This window comes from Passer domesticus, chromosome 19, assembly GCF_036417665.1.
Source record: "Passer domesticus isolate bPasDom1 chromosome 19, bPasDom1.hap1, whole genome shotgun sequence".
In the NCBI taxonomy this organism is placed as follows: domain Eukaryota; kingdom Metazoa; phylum Chordata; class Aves; order Passeriformes; family Passeridae; genus Passer; species Passer domesticus.
Window position 1 is genome coordinate 5,010,736 of NC_087492.1, and position 14,408 is coordinate 5,025,143.

The 14,408-nt window shown below is 48.7% G+C and overlaps 1 protein-coding gene across 4 annotated transcripts in view; it reads left to right on the forward strand.

Moving 5' to 3' along the window:
• The window catches only part of MYO1C (myosin IC), a 51,449-nt gene that overhangs the window by 34,582 nt on the left and 2,459 nt on the right, over window positions 1-14,408 (forward strand). For all 4 annotated transcript variants that reach the window (XM_064395082.1, XM_064395084.1, XM_064395085.1 and 1 more), the window contains exons 4-31: window positions 611-809; window positions 1,870-1,950; window positions 2,622-2,801; window positions 2,995-3,093; window positions 3,313-3,426; window positions 3,906-3,977; window positions 4,197-4,320; window positions 4,959-5,037; window positions 5,604-5,709; window positions 6,022-6,102; window positions 6,443-6,534; window positions 7,084-7,178; window positions 7,312-7,358; window positions 7,594-7,674; window positions 7,835-7,940; window positions 8,426-8,543; window positions 8,779-8,892; window positions 9,064-9,140; window positions 9,249-9,317; window positions 9,556-9,640; window positions 9,837-9,996; window positions 10,927-11,010; window positions 12,015-12,108; window positions 12,218-12,273; window positions 12,673-12,808; window positions 13,250-13,320; window positions 13,563-13,660; window positions 13,806-13,905. In XM_064395082.1, coding sequence (XP_064251152.1) covers window positions 611-809; window positions 1,870-1,950; window positions 2,622-2,801; window positions 2,995-3,093; window positions 3,313-3,426; window positions 3,906-3,977; window positions 4,197-4,320; window positions 4,959-5,037; window positions 5,604-5,709; window positions 6,022-6,102; window positions 6,443-6,534; window positions 7,084-7,178; window positions 7,312-7,358; window positions 7,594-7,674; window positions 7,835-7,940; window positions 8,426-8,543; window positions 8,779-8,892; window positions 9,064-9,140; window positions 9,249-9,317; window positions 9,556-9,640; window positions 9,837-9,996; window positions 10,927-11,010; window positions 12,015-12,108; window positions 12,218-12,273; window positions 12,673-12,808; window positions 13,250-13,320; window positions 13,563-13,660; window positions 13,806-13,905 — 2,818 coding nt within the window. The remainder of the gene's footprint in view (window positions 1-610; window positions 810-1,869; window positions 1,951-2,621; window positions 2,802-2,994; window positions 3,094-3,312; window positions 3,427-3,905; window positions 3,978-4,196; window positions 4,321-4,958; window positions 5,038-5,603; window positions 5,710-6,021; window positions 6,103-6,442; window positions 6,535-7,083; window positions 7,179-7,311; window positions 7,359-7,593; window positions 7,675-7,834; window positions 7,941-8,425; window positions 8,544-8,778; window positions 8,893-9,063; window positions 9,141-9,248; window positions 9,318-9,555; window positions 9,641-9,836; window positions 9,997-10,926; window positions 11,011-12,014; window positions 12,109-12,217; window positions 12,274-12,672; window positions 12,809-13,249; window positions 13,321-13,562; window positions 13,661-13,805; window positions 13,906-14,408) is intronic.

Genomic DNA, 14,408 nt, shown 5'->3' on the forward strand with positions numbered 1-14,408 from the left:
GGTGCTGTGGCAGTGTGTGTGACTGGGTGTGAGATCCTGCCTGCTCACAGCACAGAAATGAAAGAAAAAGCAGCAAAGGAGGAAGGAGGAGGGCAGGGCCAGCCTGTGCAGGCAGAGGAACTGCCTGGAGTTTGGGGCAGAAGGGGCCTGCAGGATGCTCCTTAATCTGTGGTGGCTTTTCCAGCTCTTCCCACCACCCAAGAGAAGCTCTGGAGCCACGCAGACAGCAGAATTCTGTAGTGACCTTATGAATGTGTCATCACTTAGAACAATAGCAAGAAAAAATACCAGTGGAGAATGAGGTGTAAAACTTCTGTCCCACGGCACCAGTGTTGGGAGATCATTTATACTTAGAAAAGCCACTTGTTCTGCACAATTTAGTCGACTTCTACCTATTTTTGTCAGAAAGAAAAGTCCAAAGAACAGTCTCAAAGACGGACAGTTTGTGTCACGGCCCTGCAGAAGCGTGGCTCGGTGGCTGAGGTGTGACCAGTGCTGTCACCTGCGCTGTCACCAGCTGCGATCTCCCCGAGCCGTGGCCCGGGGCTGTGGGGGGATGTGTGTGCCGGGGTTTCAGGGCCGAGCCGCTGATGCCGGCTGTCCCCCGCAGCTACGCCATCGCGGACAACTCGTACCGCTCGCTGCGCACCGAGAGGAGGGACCAGTGCATCCTCATCTCCGGCGAGAGCGGCGCCGGCAAAACCGAGGCCACCAAGAAGATCCTGCAGTACTACGCTGTCACCTGCCCCGCCAGCCAGCAGGTCGAGACCGTCAAGGACCGGCTGCTGCAGTCCAACCCCGTCCTGGAGGTACCCCCAGCCCACGGAATGCTGGCCCTGGGGACAGCGGGACGGGGGCGGTGACAGCGTGTCCTGGGGATGCTGTGCGGGCACATCAGCAGGGAATCTGCTCTGCTTCCCGGCCAAAGCACTCCTGGCCCTTGCCAGCCCTCCAGGAGGAGCTGTGGCATGGATGGGATTCGGGGACAGAGGGGATTTGGGGTGGGAAGAGCTCTGGGTCACTGCAGGACTCTGCAAAGGGGCACATCCCAGTGGGCAGCTCACACAGGCTGGGCTCGTTTTGTGGGGCTGTGCTGTCCTCTAGTGTCCAGCCCCGGCTGTGTGCAGTGCCCTGGGAGATCCCTGTGTCCCTGAATCCCTGTGCTTTGTATCCCTGTGTCCCTGAATCCCTGGGCTTTGTATCCCTGTGTCCCTGAATCCCCATGCTTTGTATCCCTCTGTCCCTGAATCCCTATGCCCTGTATGCCCTGAGATGTCCCTGTGCCCTGAGATGTCCCTGTGTCCCTGTTCCCCTGTGCCTTGTGTCCCTGTGCCCTGAGATGTCCCTGTTTCCCTGTGTCCCTGTTTCCCTGTGCCCTGAGATGTCCATGTGCCCTATGTCCCTGTGCCCTGAGATGTCCCTGTGTCCATGTGCCCTGTGCCCTGTGTCCCTGTATCCCTGTGCCCTGAGATGTCCCTGTGCCCTGTGTCCCTGTGCCCTGTGTCCCAGGAAAGGTGGCTCCCAGCAGCAGGAAGCCCTGCAGCCCCTCTGCCAGCGAGCTGTGACAAATGGCAGTGGGGACAGAAGAGCTTGGGAAAGGCTGTCAGACATTACATATATTGTCAGCAGTGGACTGGCATTAAAATCAGCTTGCAGGGGCATGGAAATGTTTTCAGAGCATGTTCCATCTGCACTGCTTACATGGGGTGTAAAGATCAGCCTGAGAATTCAGGGAGAAATCTGTTTCCTTCTGGGTTTCCGGGAAGGAAAATCCTGGGCTGTAAATAAATAACTGGCAGCCTCACCCAAGTGTTTATGAATAATCTGACTTGGTCCTCATTTAATTTTCTCTGATCAATTTAATTTCAGGCCTTTGGAAATGCAAAAACCCTTCGGAATGACAACTCCAGTCGGTTTGGGAAGTACATGGATGTGCAGTTTGATTACAGGGTAACTTGCAAGCTGGTTTATACTCCAGGATTGTTCCCAGTTACAGGAGTTCTCTGTGTTCTTGTATTGTTGTATGTGTGTAGTGAGTGCTTTGCATTTCCTTGGTGACAGCATAAGCAGAGCCTGTGGTGACAAAATTTGGGTCCAGAGGGTTTTATGGCACTCAGTCTCCTTTCATTCCTCCCTTATTTCTCTCTGTAAGGGGACACTGAGATCAAACCCTTTTATTTCTAGGGTATTTTATTTCTGGTGCTCTGTGCCAGTGGGGACTCACCAGGTAAATCCACATAACCCAGCTGAGAGATCTGAGGATAATTCCTGTTCTGGGTAACTTTGCACAGAGTTTGTGCCCACTCTGACCCCAACAGCCCCACAGCAGCAAGGTGGGCACAGTGCAGGGGCTGAGGAGCTCAGCACTGCCATCCTTCAGGTCTCCTTTAATCCCTCCACACTCAGTTTTGGTGCTTTCCCTTTCTGGTGAATTCCTAGAAGGAATTTTAGCACTCAAATCACCACTGTACTGAAATAGAGCTTGTGGCACAGAATGACAGGTCATTTTCTGTGTTTTTGTGGGCTTTTGCTTCAGATCTTGTCATGGAACAGACAATGAAGAAGCAGAAACATTTTCCTCTGTGTTGATGAACTCTTTCCATGTGTCTGGTTTGGTTTAGGGGGCTCCTGTTGGGGGCCACATCTTGAACTACCTCCTGGAGAAATCCCGAGTTGTGCACCAGAACCACGGCGAGAGGAACTTCCACATCTTCTACCAGCTGCTGGAGGGAGGGGAGGAGGACCTGCTGAGGAGGCTGGGCCTCGAGAAGAACCCACAGCAGTATCACTATTTAGTAAAGGTGAACATTAACTATAATTCTTAAAATATTGTATCACAGGGTTGGGATAGCTCCAATTAACTTTGTCATTTCCTTCCCTCACTTCAGAATTAACTCTGAGGTGACTGCTGTAAAAAGAAACACAATGCATTGAGCATGGATAATGTATCTTTGATGATAATTCATTTATTTATGTCAAGCTGTGTCTTTTTAGGGTCACTGTGCAAGGGTCAGTTCCATAAATGACAAAAATGAGTGGAAGATCATGAGGAGAGCCCTGTCTGTTATCGGCTTCAATGACAGTGAGGTGGAGGTGAGGTTTAGCAGCACAGATTTTCCTACTTTTAAAGATTTTTTTCTGCTTTGATTTGGGATTTCTGATTGAAATCAGTGAATCAAATCAGAGTGAATGTATTCCCTATAAAAATCCTGAAAAATATACAAAATAGTCTCCTAAGAAGTGAATTAACACAAAAGCCTTGCTGTGTGTTCATTCCATCATCCTGATCTCTGCCTGTTGCTCCCATGGCAGGATTTGCTGAGCATTGTGGCCAGTGTCCTGCACCTGGGGAATGTCCAGTTTGCTGCTGATGAGCAGGGCAATGCTCAGGTCACGACAGAGAATCAGATTAAATACCTGGCCAGGGTGAGTATCACCAGGGAGAGAGATGTTACAGGAAAGGTGAATTGTAGAGGGCTCCTTACTTTGAGCTTAAGATCATCATAAATTTTTAGACTGTTATTTAGAAGTTCATATAAATTTAACTGTAATTTCACCTAAATAGAATGCAAATATTATCATCAAACCCATTTAATTGACAACTTCTCTATTTACCACCTGACACAACCCTGCCTTGAGGTTTCCACCTTTGGGCAGTGAGGTAGGAACAGATTCTGGGGAAGTTTTAAAGAAAGAACCACCTTAGTGCCTTTGCTTGGCCACTTCCTCCCAGCCAATTCATTTGTTAGCTCACATTCCTGCCAGAAAGGAGGGAAGGGAGGGATTGATGCTGCAGAGTTGTTCAGTGTGAGTGGGAAATAAAATAAAGGGTTGTTTCACTGGGCCGGGATTTTAGGAAGATGGAATGTACAGCTCCATAAATTAACTGAATATCCTGCATGCAGCTGCTGGCAGTGGATGGCTCAGTTCTTCGGGATGCACTGATCCACAAGAAGATCATAGCCAAAGGGGAGGAGGTAAGAACAGGCCCTGGGGATTCGGGAGGCAAAGGGGATTCCATGGATCAGCTCTGCCAGCAGCTCCCTCACCACCCCTCAGGAGGTGTCACTGCAGGGGTCCCACTGTTCAGCCACAAGCAGGATGCTTTTGAGTGGCTGTTCAGTGATGATGAGGCAGGAAAAGGGGATCCCTTGTTCTGGGGACTGCTGAGGGGTTTTCTGTGCTCCTGCCTGCAGCTGGTGAGTCCCCTGAACCTGGAGCAGGCAGCCTACGCCAGGGACGCGCTCGCCAAGGCCGTCTACGGCCGCACCTTCTCCTGGCTGGTCAACAAGGTCAACAAATCCCTGGCTTACAAGGCAAGTGACCCTCTGCTTGTTGAGATCTGTGGCTGCATTTCTCTTCACAGAGAAAAGCAAGGCACAATTTCCCAAGGATTTTTCTGGGATTCACATTCTCTGAACATCAGAGAAAGAAAAAACAATTCTTATCTCAGTTGCTGCTCCTCTTGTTGTGCACAAGGGGAATGCACTGTGGAAGATTGTTTACCTGAAGGGAATTGGTGATTGGATTCTGGTGTGAGTTTTGATTCACTGACCAATTGAATCCAAATTCAGTGTGTGTGTCAGGACTGTCAGCTGGCAGTCACGAGATTCTGTGCAGTTCAGTGCAGTTGGGTGCTTGGCAGATTCAGTTTAGATGTAGTGTAATATAATATGGAATAATAAAATAATTAATTTGCCTTCTGATAAGATGGAGTCCTCCTCATCATTTTCTCCCCTTTGTTGGTGTTGCCCTGCTTTGCTATAGAGATTCAGCCAAACATGACAGCAATTTCTAAATCTTTCAGCCTCAAAGCAAGTTCTATGCTTTTAGTAATTTCTAAATTAATTTGTTTTCTAAATTGTGCAGTAAATGCTGGGATTAGATGATGGAGATCCAGGGATGGATCATAGCTGTGAGGAAATACTTACATTTGTTTTCTGCTCTGTTGCAGGAAGAGAAGTTTCCAGGCTGGAGAAGTACAACAGTTCTAGGATTGCTGGACATCTATGGGTTTGAGGTTTTCCAGCACAACAGGTTTGTGTTGATAAATTCTGAATTACATTATTCAGTTTATGGTGTTTTCTCTCCCTTGTGAAACAAGGCTTGATTGCATTTCTTGGTAAAAGAGGTGGCATTTAAATGTCAGGACATCAGGTGACAAAATGCTAATCATAGGGCTTCTAACACTTAAGACATCCAGCTAATAATTAGCATTTACAGCTATTAATGGACCTGGTATTTAAAATAAACTGCTGTTTTTTGGGTGTATTCATGCCTTACCTTGAGCTGTGCCTTTGTCCAGCTCTCCAGCCCAGGGGTGGCTGTTGTGGCATCTTCCCATGGTGGTGACAAACCCGGGGATGGGACTGGCAGAGTCTGGCACCTCCCTGGCAGGTGGCACTGAACCAAGACTCTACATTTGCAGTGTTACTGTGCCTTTATTCAAGGTTTTTGTGTTCCTCCATGTTCCATCCTTCATGTCCATTTTCTCCTCCTTCTGGAACTCTTTGAGTTCCCTAAACAATAAATTCACTGAATGCATGCAGTCAGTAAATAAATCCTGTGCGAACAGTGATTATTTTTCTGATTTTTCTTTGCAGCTTTGAGCAGTTTTGTATTAATTATTGCAATGAAAAGTTGCAGCAGCTCTTCATAGAGCTGACCCTGAAGTCAGAGCAGGAGGAGTACGAGTCCGAGGGCATCGCGGTAAGAGCCCAGATCCCCCCTCCCTCTTCTCCCAGAGATCCTGCCATGATCTCCAGGGAATTACAGAACTTTCCTTTCTCCCTTCCTTTGGAAACCCTGGTAACTGTGTGAGACAGCTGGTAGTGAGTAATGCCATCCCAAGCTTTTACCCTGATTTTAACAAAGGCAATGTTAGGAAAACAAATGTGATGAGTGAAAAAGCTTTGACAGAAAGATTGTTTAAATCAGGTGCTCTCTGAAATGTTCTGAAATTTACATTTCTTTTCCAGTCTAGAGTTGTTTTCACCTAAGTGTGATTTCTTGTCTTTGCAGTGGGAACCAGTTCAGTATTTCAATAACAAAATAATTTGTGATTTGGTGGAGGAGAAATTCAAAGGCATCATTTCTATTTTGGTGAGTTGAAAACATCTTTTTGAATGAAAAATTTGAGCAGTGTAGTGGAAAAGAAGGGGGAAGACATGAGAAAAAATCAGTTTATGTTGGAAGTGTTTGAGTAGGTGGAAGAGCAATACACTGAATAGTGACTCCATTAAAAGTCATTGTATCACCTCCATGGGCTCTGGGGAAAGCAGCTCCCAATCCAGGCAGTCTGGAAGAAGGGAAATATTTTTCTTTTCAGCTCAAGAATTCTTCATTTATTGAGCTAAAAGTTGTTTATCTGTGGAAAGGCCAAACTGGAGGAGAGTTTCAGTAAGACAGAGCCTAGAAATCCCTGGAATTTGTGTGTTTGTAGGATGAGGAGTGTCTGAGACCTGGGGATGCCACAGACACGACATTCTTGGAGAAACTGGAGGAGACTGTGAAGAACCACCCTCATTTTCTCACGTGAGTGTTCCCTCACTGAGGGACTCCAGTGTGTGAATAACATCCTCACTGTGCTGGATCCCACATAAAAGGTTATGATATTCTTTTATAGAGAGATTTGATTGATATTTAAGATAATATAAAATAGGTTGTTAACACAGAGTGCCTGACTGAGCTTCAGAATGCAACAAAGGCAACAAAACTCTTGTTACTGACTCACCTCTCACCCTGCAGATTGTTTACTTCAGTTTTGGAGCTCCAAATGTCTGTTTATTCTGAATGTTCTGCTTTTATTCTGAATGCTCAGTTTAGGATGTCTACATCTTATGTGCACACAGAACCACTCAGCAAGGAGCACTGAAGCTCCCCTTTTAATTAAACATAAATACATTTAATGACTCTTCTATGACCTGCTGGTTGATAACTTTATTTACCTGAAAATCCCCAAGTCCAATTTGCATTCCTTGCTCACCTTTGCACAGCCCCACTCCAGGATTGAATGTCCTGGTGCTTTTTGAGGTGAATCCTGCAGGATTTTGTTTCTCCTGAAGGTTTTTGCTCCCTCCCCAGGCACAAACTCGCTGACCAGAAGACGCGCAAGTCGCTGGGGCGGGAGGAGTTCCGGCTCTCGCACTACGCCGGGGACGTCACCTACAGTGTTGCAGGTAGCACAGAAAAACCAAAAGTCTGGGCCTTAAATACAGCCCCACATCATTTGATCAACCAGATTAATTTCAAATCTCAAATCCCTGCCTTGAGTCCCAGTGGAACAGCCTGAGTGGTTTGTTTTTCTTCCAGGTTTTCTAGATAAAAACAACGACCTTCTCTTCCGGAACCTGAAGGAGGTGAGTGTGGAGAGAGGGGTTTCCAGGACAGGAGGAGGAGTTGGGTTTCAAATGAGGTGGCACCTGAGGGAAAGGATTCTTCTAGACTCCACCTGGAGGCTGTGTGTCCACAGGGTTGTGCTCTGAAAGGACTGATTGAGATCCCAGTGTTCATTTTGTTATTTTAAATAGTTTTGTCCTCAGGTTTCTCTGGTAGTTCTCTGTACTTCATCTCTGAAAATCTCTCTCTCTGCAGACCATGTGCAACTCAGAGAACCCCATCATAAACCAGTGCTTTGATAGGACAGAGCTGACAGACAAAAAGAGACCTGAAACGGTGAGAACTCGAGAGCTGGAGGGGGCTGTGGCTGTTCCCTCTTTTTGGAACATGAACTCTGACATGATCTGAAATGCAAACCCCTCACGTTGTATTCTGCTGGTTTGTAGCCAGCTCCAAGTCATCCCTTCATGTGCAGCTTCTTTTTTTTTTCTCCTAGGCAGCAACTCAGTTCAAAAACAGCCTCTCCAAACTCATGGAAATCCTGATGTCCAAAGAACCCTCCTACATTCGCTGCATGAAACCCAACGATGCCAAGCAGGCTGGTATGGCCCTGGGACAGAGGCAGAGCACTGCATGCCAGCCAGGGAGGCACAGAAAGGAGCCAAAAGAAAATTTTGGGTTAATTTTGGGGCTGTGTCTGAGCTTCTGTCAGGAGGGGGTGGCAGTGCCAGCAGCCAGGAATCACAATGGGAGCACTGCTCTCAGGTAGAGGAAGGTGGTGGTTAAAGTGAAGAATTATTGACCTCTGTAAATTCATTCTAATGACTTTATTCTCCCTCAGTTTTGGTTCCTCTATGCATAAAACATCCCAAAGGAAAACTTCATTTTGGAGCTAAATAGAAATAATTAAAAAGGGATGGGAGGGGGGAAGGCAGGAGACACAAAACTGTGTGGGACTTGTGCTGTGAGGATTCATCGGAGGTTAAAGCTAATCCTGTGAGATTCACCCAGAGCTGAGCATTGCCCTTCTCCAGAGCAAGGCCCTGCTGTGCACTGATTGTGTTTGTCCTTTCCATGCCCTGCCAAGACCGGTTTGATGAAGTCCTGATCCGACACCAGGTGAAGTACCTGGGGCTGATGGAGAACCTGCGCGTGCGCCGGGCCGGCTTCGCCTACCGCAGGAAATACGAGGTGTTCCTGCAGAGGTGAAGCTGCTTTGGAATTCCTTCCTCTGCTGCTCCTCTCCCTGAGCTTCATCCCATTGCTGGGAGCTGTAAAACAGCACAGGGGCAGCTTTGCCACCTAGAGGGGTGGGGAGCTTGGGCTCTCTCCCTTCCCTTGGGCTCTCTCCCTTCCCTTGACCTCTCTCCCTTGCCCTGACCCCTCTGCTCCTTGCACTGCACTCCTCTCCCTAAGATTTCCTCTCCTGCCAATTCCCAGGTACAAATCCCTGTGTCCAGAGACGTGGCCCACGTGGGATGGGCGGCCCTATGATGGGGTGGCTGTGCTGGTGAAGCACCTTGGCTACAAACCAGAAGAATACAAAATGGGACGGTCAGTTCTGTGTTCTTAATTTGAGGTTATGAATCACTGCATGTCCCTGTTGTCCCTTTGAAATGAAGCTTCTCTAGATAATGGGGGAGGGAAATGTTACAGAGCCCAAAGGGGATGCCAAAAGCAAGTTGGTCCAGCATGCAAAATGTAATTCTGCATTTCTGTTTCCAGAACAAAGATTTTTATCCGCTTTCCCAAGACCTTGTTTGCCACAGAAGATGCTCTGGAAGTGAGGAAACAGAGTTTGGGTGAGACACTCACACTTGCAGTGGATTTCTGTTTTAAAAAGCTGAGTCTTTTTCTACCAAACTGTGCTTGGTCATGGTTGCAAATTGCTGCTTTTCTTGCAATTCCAGCCACAAAAATGCAGGCGACGTGGAGAGGTTTCTACCGCCGGAAGAAATTCCTGACCATGAAACGCTCAGGTATGAGACACAGGAGGGACAGATGTTCCCCAGCAGCTCCCACAGCAATCCCCATCCTTTCACTGACATTTATCCCATGTATCATATTATTGAAAACTCATATTCTTGCCCCCATGCCCCACTGAAAGCTGGTAATTTCCAGAGTGGGTTTTCCTGAGCATTTTTGGTGCCAGTTTTGTGTGGAGTCAGTTTGGGATGAAGGAGCTCCCTTAATGCAAAATCTTTGTGTTATTTTTAGCCATCACCATCCAGTCCTGGTGGAGGGGAACCCTGGGACGCCGAAAAGCTGCCAAGAGGAAATGGGCAGTGGAGACAATCAGGAGGTGTGTGAAGAGCAGCCCAAGCCCTCAAACATCTCATTCCTTAACAATAAGATGCTAAAAAGAAACTTCCTTGTCACTACACATTTTTTAAAAATTAATTACAGCTATTAAATAAAGCCCAGGAAATAGAACCTTTAAATACCACTAATTTAGATGACTTTTTAAAATTTTCTAACAATATTTTCCACTCCCACAGGTTCATTAAAGGCTTCATTTACCGGAACCACCCGCGGTGCCCAGAGAACGAGTATTTCCTGGATTACATCCGATTCTCCTTCCTGATGAACCTCAAGAGGAACTTACCAAAAAATGTCTTGGACAAATCATGGCCAACTCCTCCCCCATCACTCTGTGAGGTGGGAATGAGCCCTGGCATGTGGGAGGGGAATCCAGGCCTAGAGGATTGCAGCTTCTTGGAGTGTGGTGCTGTTACACCACCATTTCCTCCTGGCTTCTCAGCCATTTCTGAAATTCTCTTCCATTTTCTCTTAACAAATTCAGTTCCCTCTGTTGCTGTTATTATCCTGCATCTGCTTGAATTGGTTTATCTGCTCAAAACAAAATATTGCAGAAATCCCAGTTACCTTGTCCAAAGAATTGTTTGGATTGAAGGTACAGCTGGAAGGAAGGGAGAGCACAGCAGGGCAGAGAGGAGGGACCCTGGTGTTTATTCCCCGTTCTAAAGCAGCTGGAGAAGTCCAGGGCAAACCCTCATAGAGAAAGGCAGAAAAATCAACTCCTTATTATTTAATTCTTGGTCAGGAAACAGTTTTATAAGCCAGCAGTGCATTTTCTGCAGTTGCTGCTGTTCTGTTGGGTCTGTCAGTGGTTCTGGGCTGTTGGCTGTCTGTCCCTGTGGGTCTGTCCCAGCTCTGGGCTGTTGGCTGTCTGTCCCTGTGGGTCTGTCCCAGCTCTGGGCTGTTGGCTGTCTGTCCCTGTGGGTCTGTCCCTGTGGGTCTGTCCCAGCTCTGGGCTGTTGGCTGTCTGTCCCTGTGGGTTTCCCTGGCTCTGGGCTGTTGGCTGTCTGTCCCTGTGGGTTTCCCTGGCTCTGGGCTGTTGGCTGTCTGTCCCTGTGGGTCTGTCAGTGGCTCTGGGCTGTTGGGTGTCTGTCCCTGTGGGTCTGTCCCAGCTCTGAGCTGTTGGGTGTCTGTCCCTGTGGGTCTGTCCCAGCTCTGAGCTGTTGGGTGTCTGTCCCTGTGGGTCTGTCAGTGGCTCTGGGCTGTTGCTTGTCTGTCCCCGTGGGTCTGTCCCAGCTCTGAGCTGTCCCCTGTCCCTGCTCCCCGCAGGCGTCGCAGCTCCTGCGCAGGCTCTGCATGCAGAACATGGTCTGGACCTACTGCAAGAGGATCAGCCCCGAGTGGAAGCAGCAGGTACCTCTGGGCCCCTTTGCAGGGCTCCCCTGGCTGCCAAGGGCAGCACTGCAGGGAATGGAGGGGGGCAGCAGTGGGGGGCTGTGAATCGCTGCTTTCTGGGGTGCCACAGTGCCACTGATTTGGGTTTGGGTTAGACACAAAACACTGAAAGCCTGGAATGTGCACAGAAGAGACCCCATTCTATACATATTTCAATAGATACTATTTAAACAGGCTCTGGAGCCAAGCCCCCACATAATTTGTCTATTGAAAAGCACTGCTACTCTGCCCATGGAAGCTAAAAATATAAGAAGCTGCATTATTCTGCCTGTGCCATGTGAAGTAGAGAGTAAGAATCCTGCAGACACAAACCCAGTCATTTTCCAAACAGAGAAGTTACAGGAACCATTTCAGCTGCTCTGCTGTAGCTAAAGAGAATAAAAATGATACTGAGATTTGATTCATCTCTTGGAAAGGTAGGGGGAGGGAGTTTTTGTATTTTAAAAAAAAGCTCAGAATAGGAGACAGAACAGAAGATGGTGGCTGTAACTGCCATGAAGGTTTTCACTGCACCATCTCTCACCTTCTGCAGTGCATGGACACAATGAGAGGCTGGGGCTGTGATTAGGGACATGGGATTAACTCAGCTCAGCAGCTGCTCTCCCCCAGCAAACCAGACTCACTGATAAGGAGCCTCTTCTATCCCCATTTTCCCTTGTAAATCATCCCAGTGCCTTGTCCTGTGTCACAGCCTTGGATCCCAGTACAGCAGTGGGGATTTCCCACTTTCCCAGCCCCTGGTTTGTTCTTGGAGCAGAGGAGCCCAGGGCTCAGGTCACTGACAGGGGCTGGAGCTCTGCCACCTCCAGGGAATGGAAGTTTAGGGTGACTCCTCATCCAAACAGGAACTGAATTATGACTGCTAATAAAACCACAAAGGGAACAGCTCTTCTAACACAGATGTATCTTTTTAATGAGGAGAAATTTTATACTAAATAAGAACACTTCTTTTGTCCTTGCAGTTGGAACAAAAAGTAATTGCCAGTGAGATTTTCAAGGGCAAAAAAGACAATTATCCTCAGAGTGTTCCCAGGCTCTTCATCAACACTCGACTGGGTGAGTGGGGGTTGCCAAGTTTAACAGGAGGAGGGAAGGGGGGAATAAATGAACTCTTTTCTTGCTGGAAATTCCTTTCTGACCCCCCACCTCTTTGGTTTTAATACAGGTAGAGAAGAAATAAATACTAAAGTCCTTCAGGCATTAGAAAATGAAGGACTTAAGGTGAGAGATGTCAAGCTTTTGTCAAGTCCCCAGTTATTCAGCAGAAGGGCTGAATTAGATTTCTGGAGAAAATACAGCAAAAATCTTACATTGTAGTAAGCTTGTAATACTCTTGAGGACAGAGTGGAAGAGTTGATGGAATACAAAGTGGAGACTTGGGCAGTTTAATGATGGCAGTTAAGAACTGAATGGGTTACAGCTGGAGGGGACTGGGAAAGCCCAGAGACACCAAAGCTGGGTTTCCCAGTCCCAGCCACCAGGGTGGGTGCTTGCTGCTCTGGGGCAGTGAGGAAGGTCTGGCAGGGGGAATTCTCTGCACTCTGGTTTCCCAGCCCTGGCTGGTGCCTGCTGGGGCTGGCAGTGCCCAGGTGGAGCTGGCCCTGCTCACTCGTGTTTCAGTATGCAGTGCCCGTGGTCAAGTACGACAGGAAGGGCTACAAGGCGAGGGCACGGCAGCTGCTGCTCACCCAGAGCTCGGCCATCGTGGTGGAGGAGGCCAAGATCAAGCAGCGCATCGACTACGCCAACCTGACAGGTGGGCCTGGCCCAGGGCTGGGGCTGGGCACTGCCCTCACCCTGCTCCTCAGCTGCACTTCAGTATGCACCACTACTAACTCCAGTTTGTCCTGGACAAGAAGGAAATGAGCTCATCCTGGCAAACATTTTAGTATCTTGAAATTGTGTTTTTGTAAAATGGAGCTCCATAAAATGTCACCAAAATGACTCAATTAATCTCCCTGAACCCTTTCCCTGAGTGATTTCCCAGTCATGGGGGGGTTTGCACCATTCCTGCACAGCAGCTGCCTGAGCCACAGCTGCAGCTTTTGGCCCTCAATATCTGACAGTGTGGGCCCTGCAGCATGGGGCTGAAGCCTCAGCCCCCTGCAGCCCCAGCTGTGCTGCACTCCTGGAGAGGCTGTGAGCCCTCCCTGGCCCGGGCAGGGGCAGTGCCACTGATGCTCCTGTCTCTCCCCAGGCATCTCTGTCAGCAGCCTGAGCGACAACTTGTTTGTGCTGCACGTGCACTGTGAGGACAACAAGCAGAAGGTACTGGGGGCTCATCCCCTCCTCCAGGGAGCACATCCAGCTGGGAGGAGGGGGTGACAAGGTGACAGGGATGTGACTTTGTGCCAGCTCTTTCACTGCTATTTCCCCGTGTTCTCAGCTGGGGCTCAGCAGTGCTTGTTCGCCCCCTCTGGTGCTGTCCCTGTCCCCTGTCCCTTACAGCAGGGTGGTTTTGGGGCAGTGACACCAAAGCCACGATCCTAAAGCATGGACTCTCCTCCCAGGGTGATGTAGTCCTGCAGAGTGACCACGTGATTGAGACACTCACAAAAACAGCCATTCTGGCCAACAAAATCAACAATGTCAACATCAACCAGGGCAGGTGAGTGACACCAGGGCCCTGCCTCAGCTCTGCTTCTTCCTGTACCCAAGGCTGCAGAGCACATCTGCTGCAGCTCTGCTAACACCCTGCTCCTGGAGAGTCCCACACACTCACCAGGGCTCTTCTCACCCTTTGCTCTTCACAGCATAAAGTTCACAGTGGGACAAGGCAAAGAAGGGATCATCGACTTCATCTCGGGATCAGAACTGCTCATAGCCAAAGCCAAGAACGGGCATCTAACAGTGGTGAGTGGGCTGGGGATCACTTACCCTGGATCCAAACCAGCATTCTGGCATGGGACACATGCCATGGGATGTTCCTGCCACTGGCAGTGCCCTGCTGTCCCAGCCTTTCCCCTAGTTGGAGCTGGGCACAGGGCCCCTGCAGCCCTGAGGGGCTGCCAAACTCACACTCAGCAAGGGATTGTCCTCACTTTTTATTTCCACCCCCCGAGATTCATTTACTCTATAGCAAATCAAATTTTAGATACATTTAAAAACACAAACAAAACTCTCTCCCCTTCTCAGCTTGTTTGTGGTGATCCTGGCAGTCAGATCACCCCACAGCTGATTTATGCACTGTCACACCCCAGCTTATTCAGAAATAAATCCAGCACTAATCCAGACTGCACTGACACCCCTTCCAGCAGAGCTGAGAGCTCCCGTTAGGACCAGAGAGCTGCCCATCCTCAGAACAGCCTCAGCATGCCCAGAAATTCACTTTTGCAGCATTTTGAACATGCTTTCAA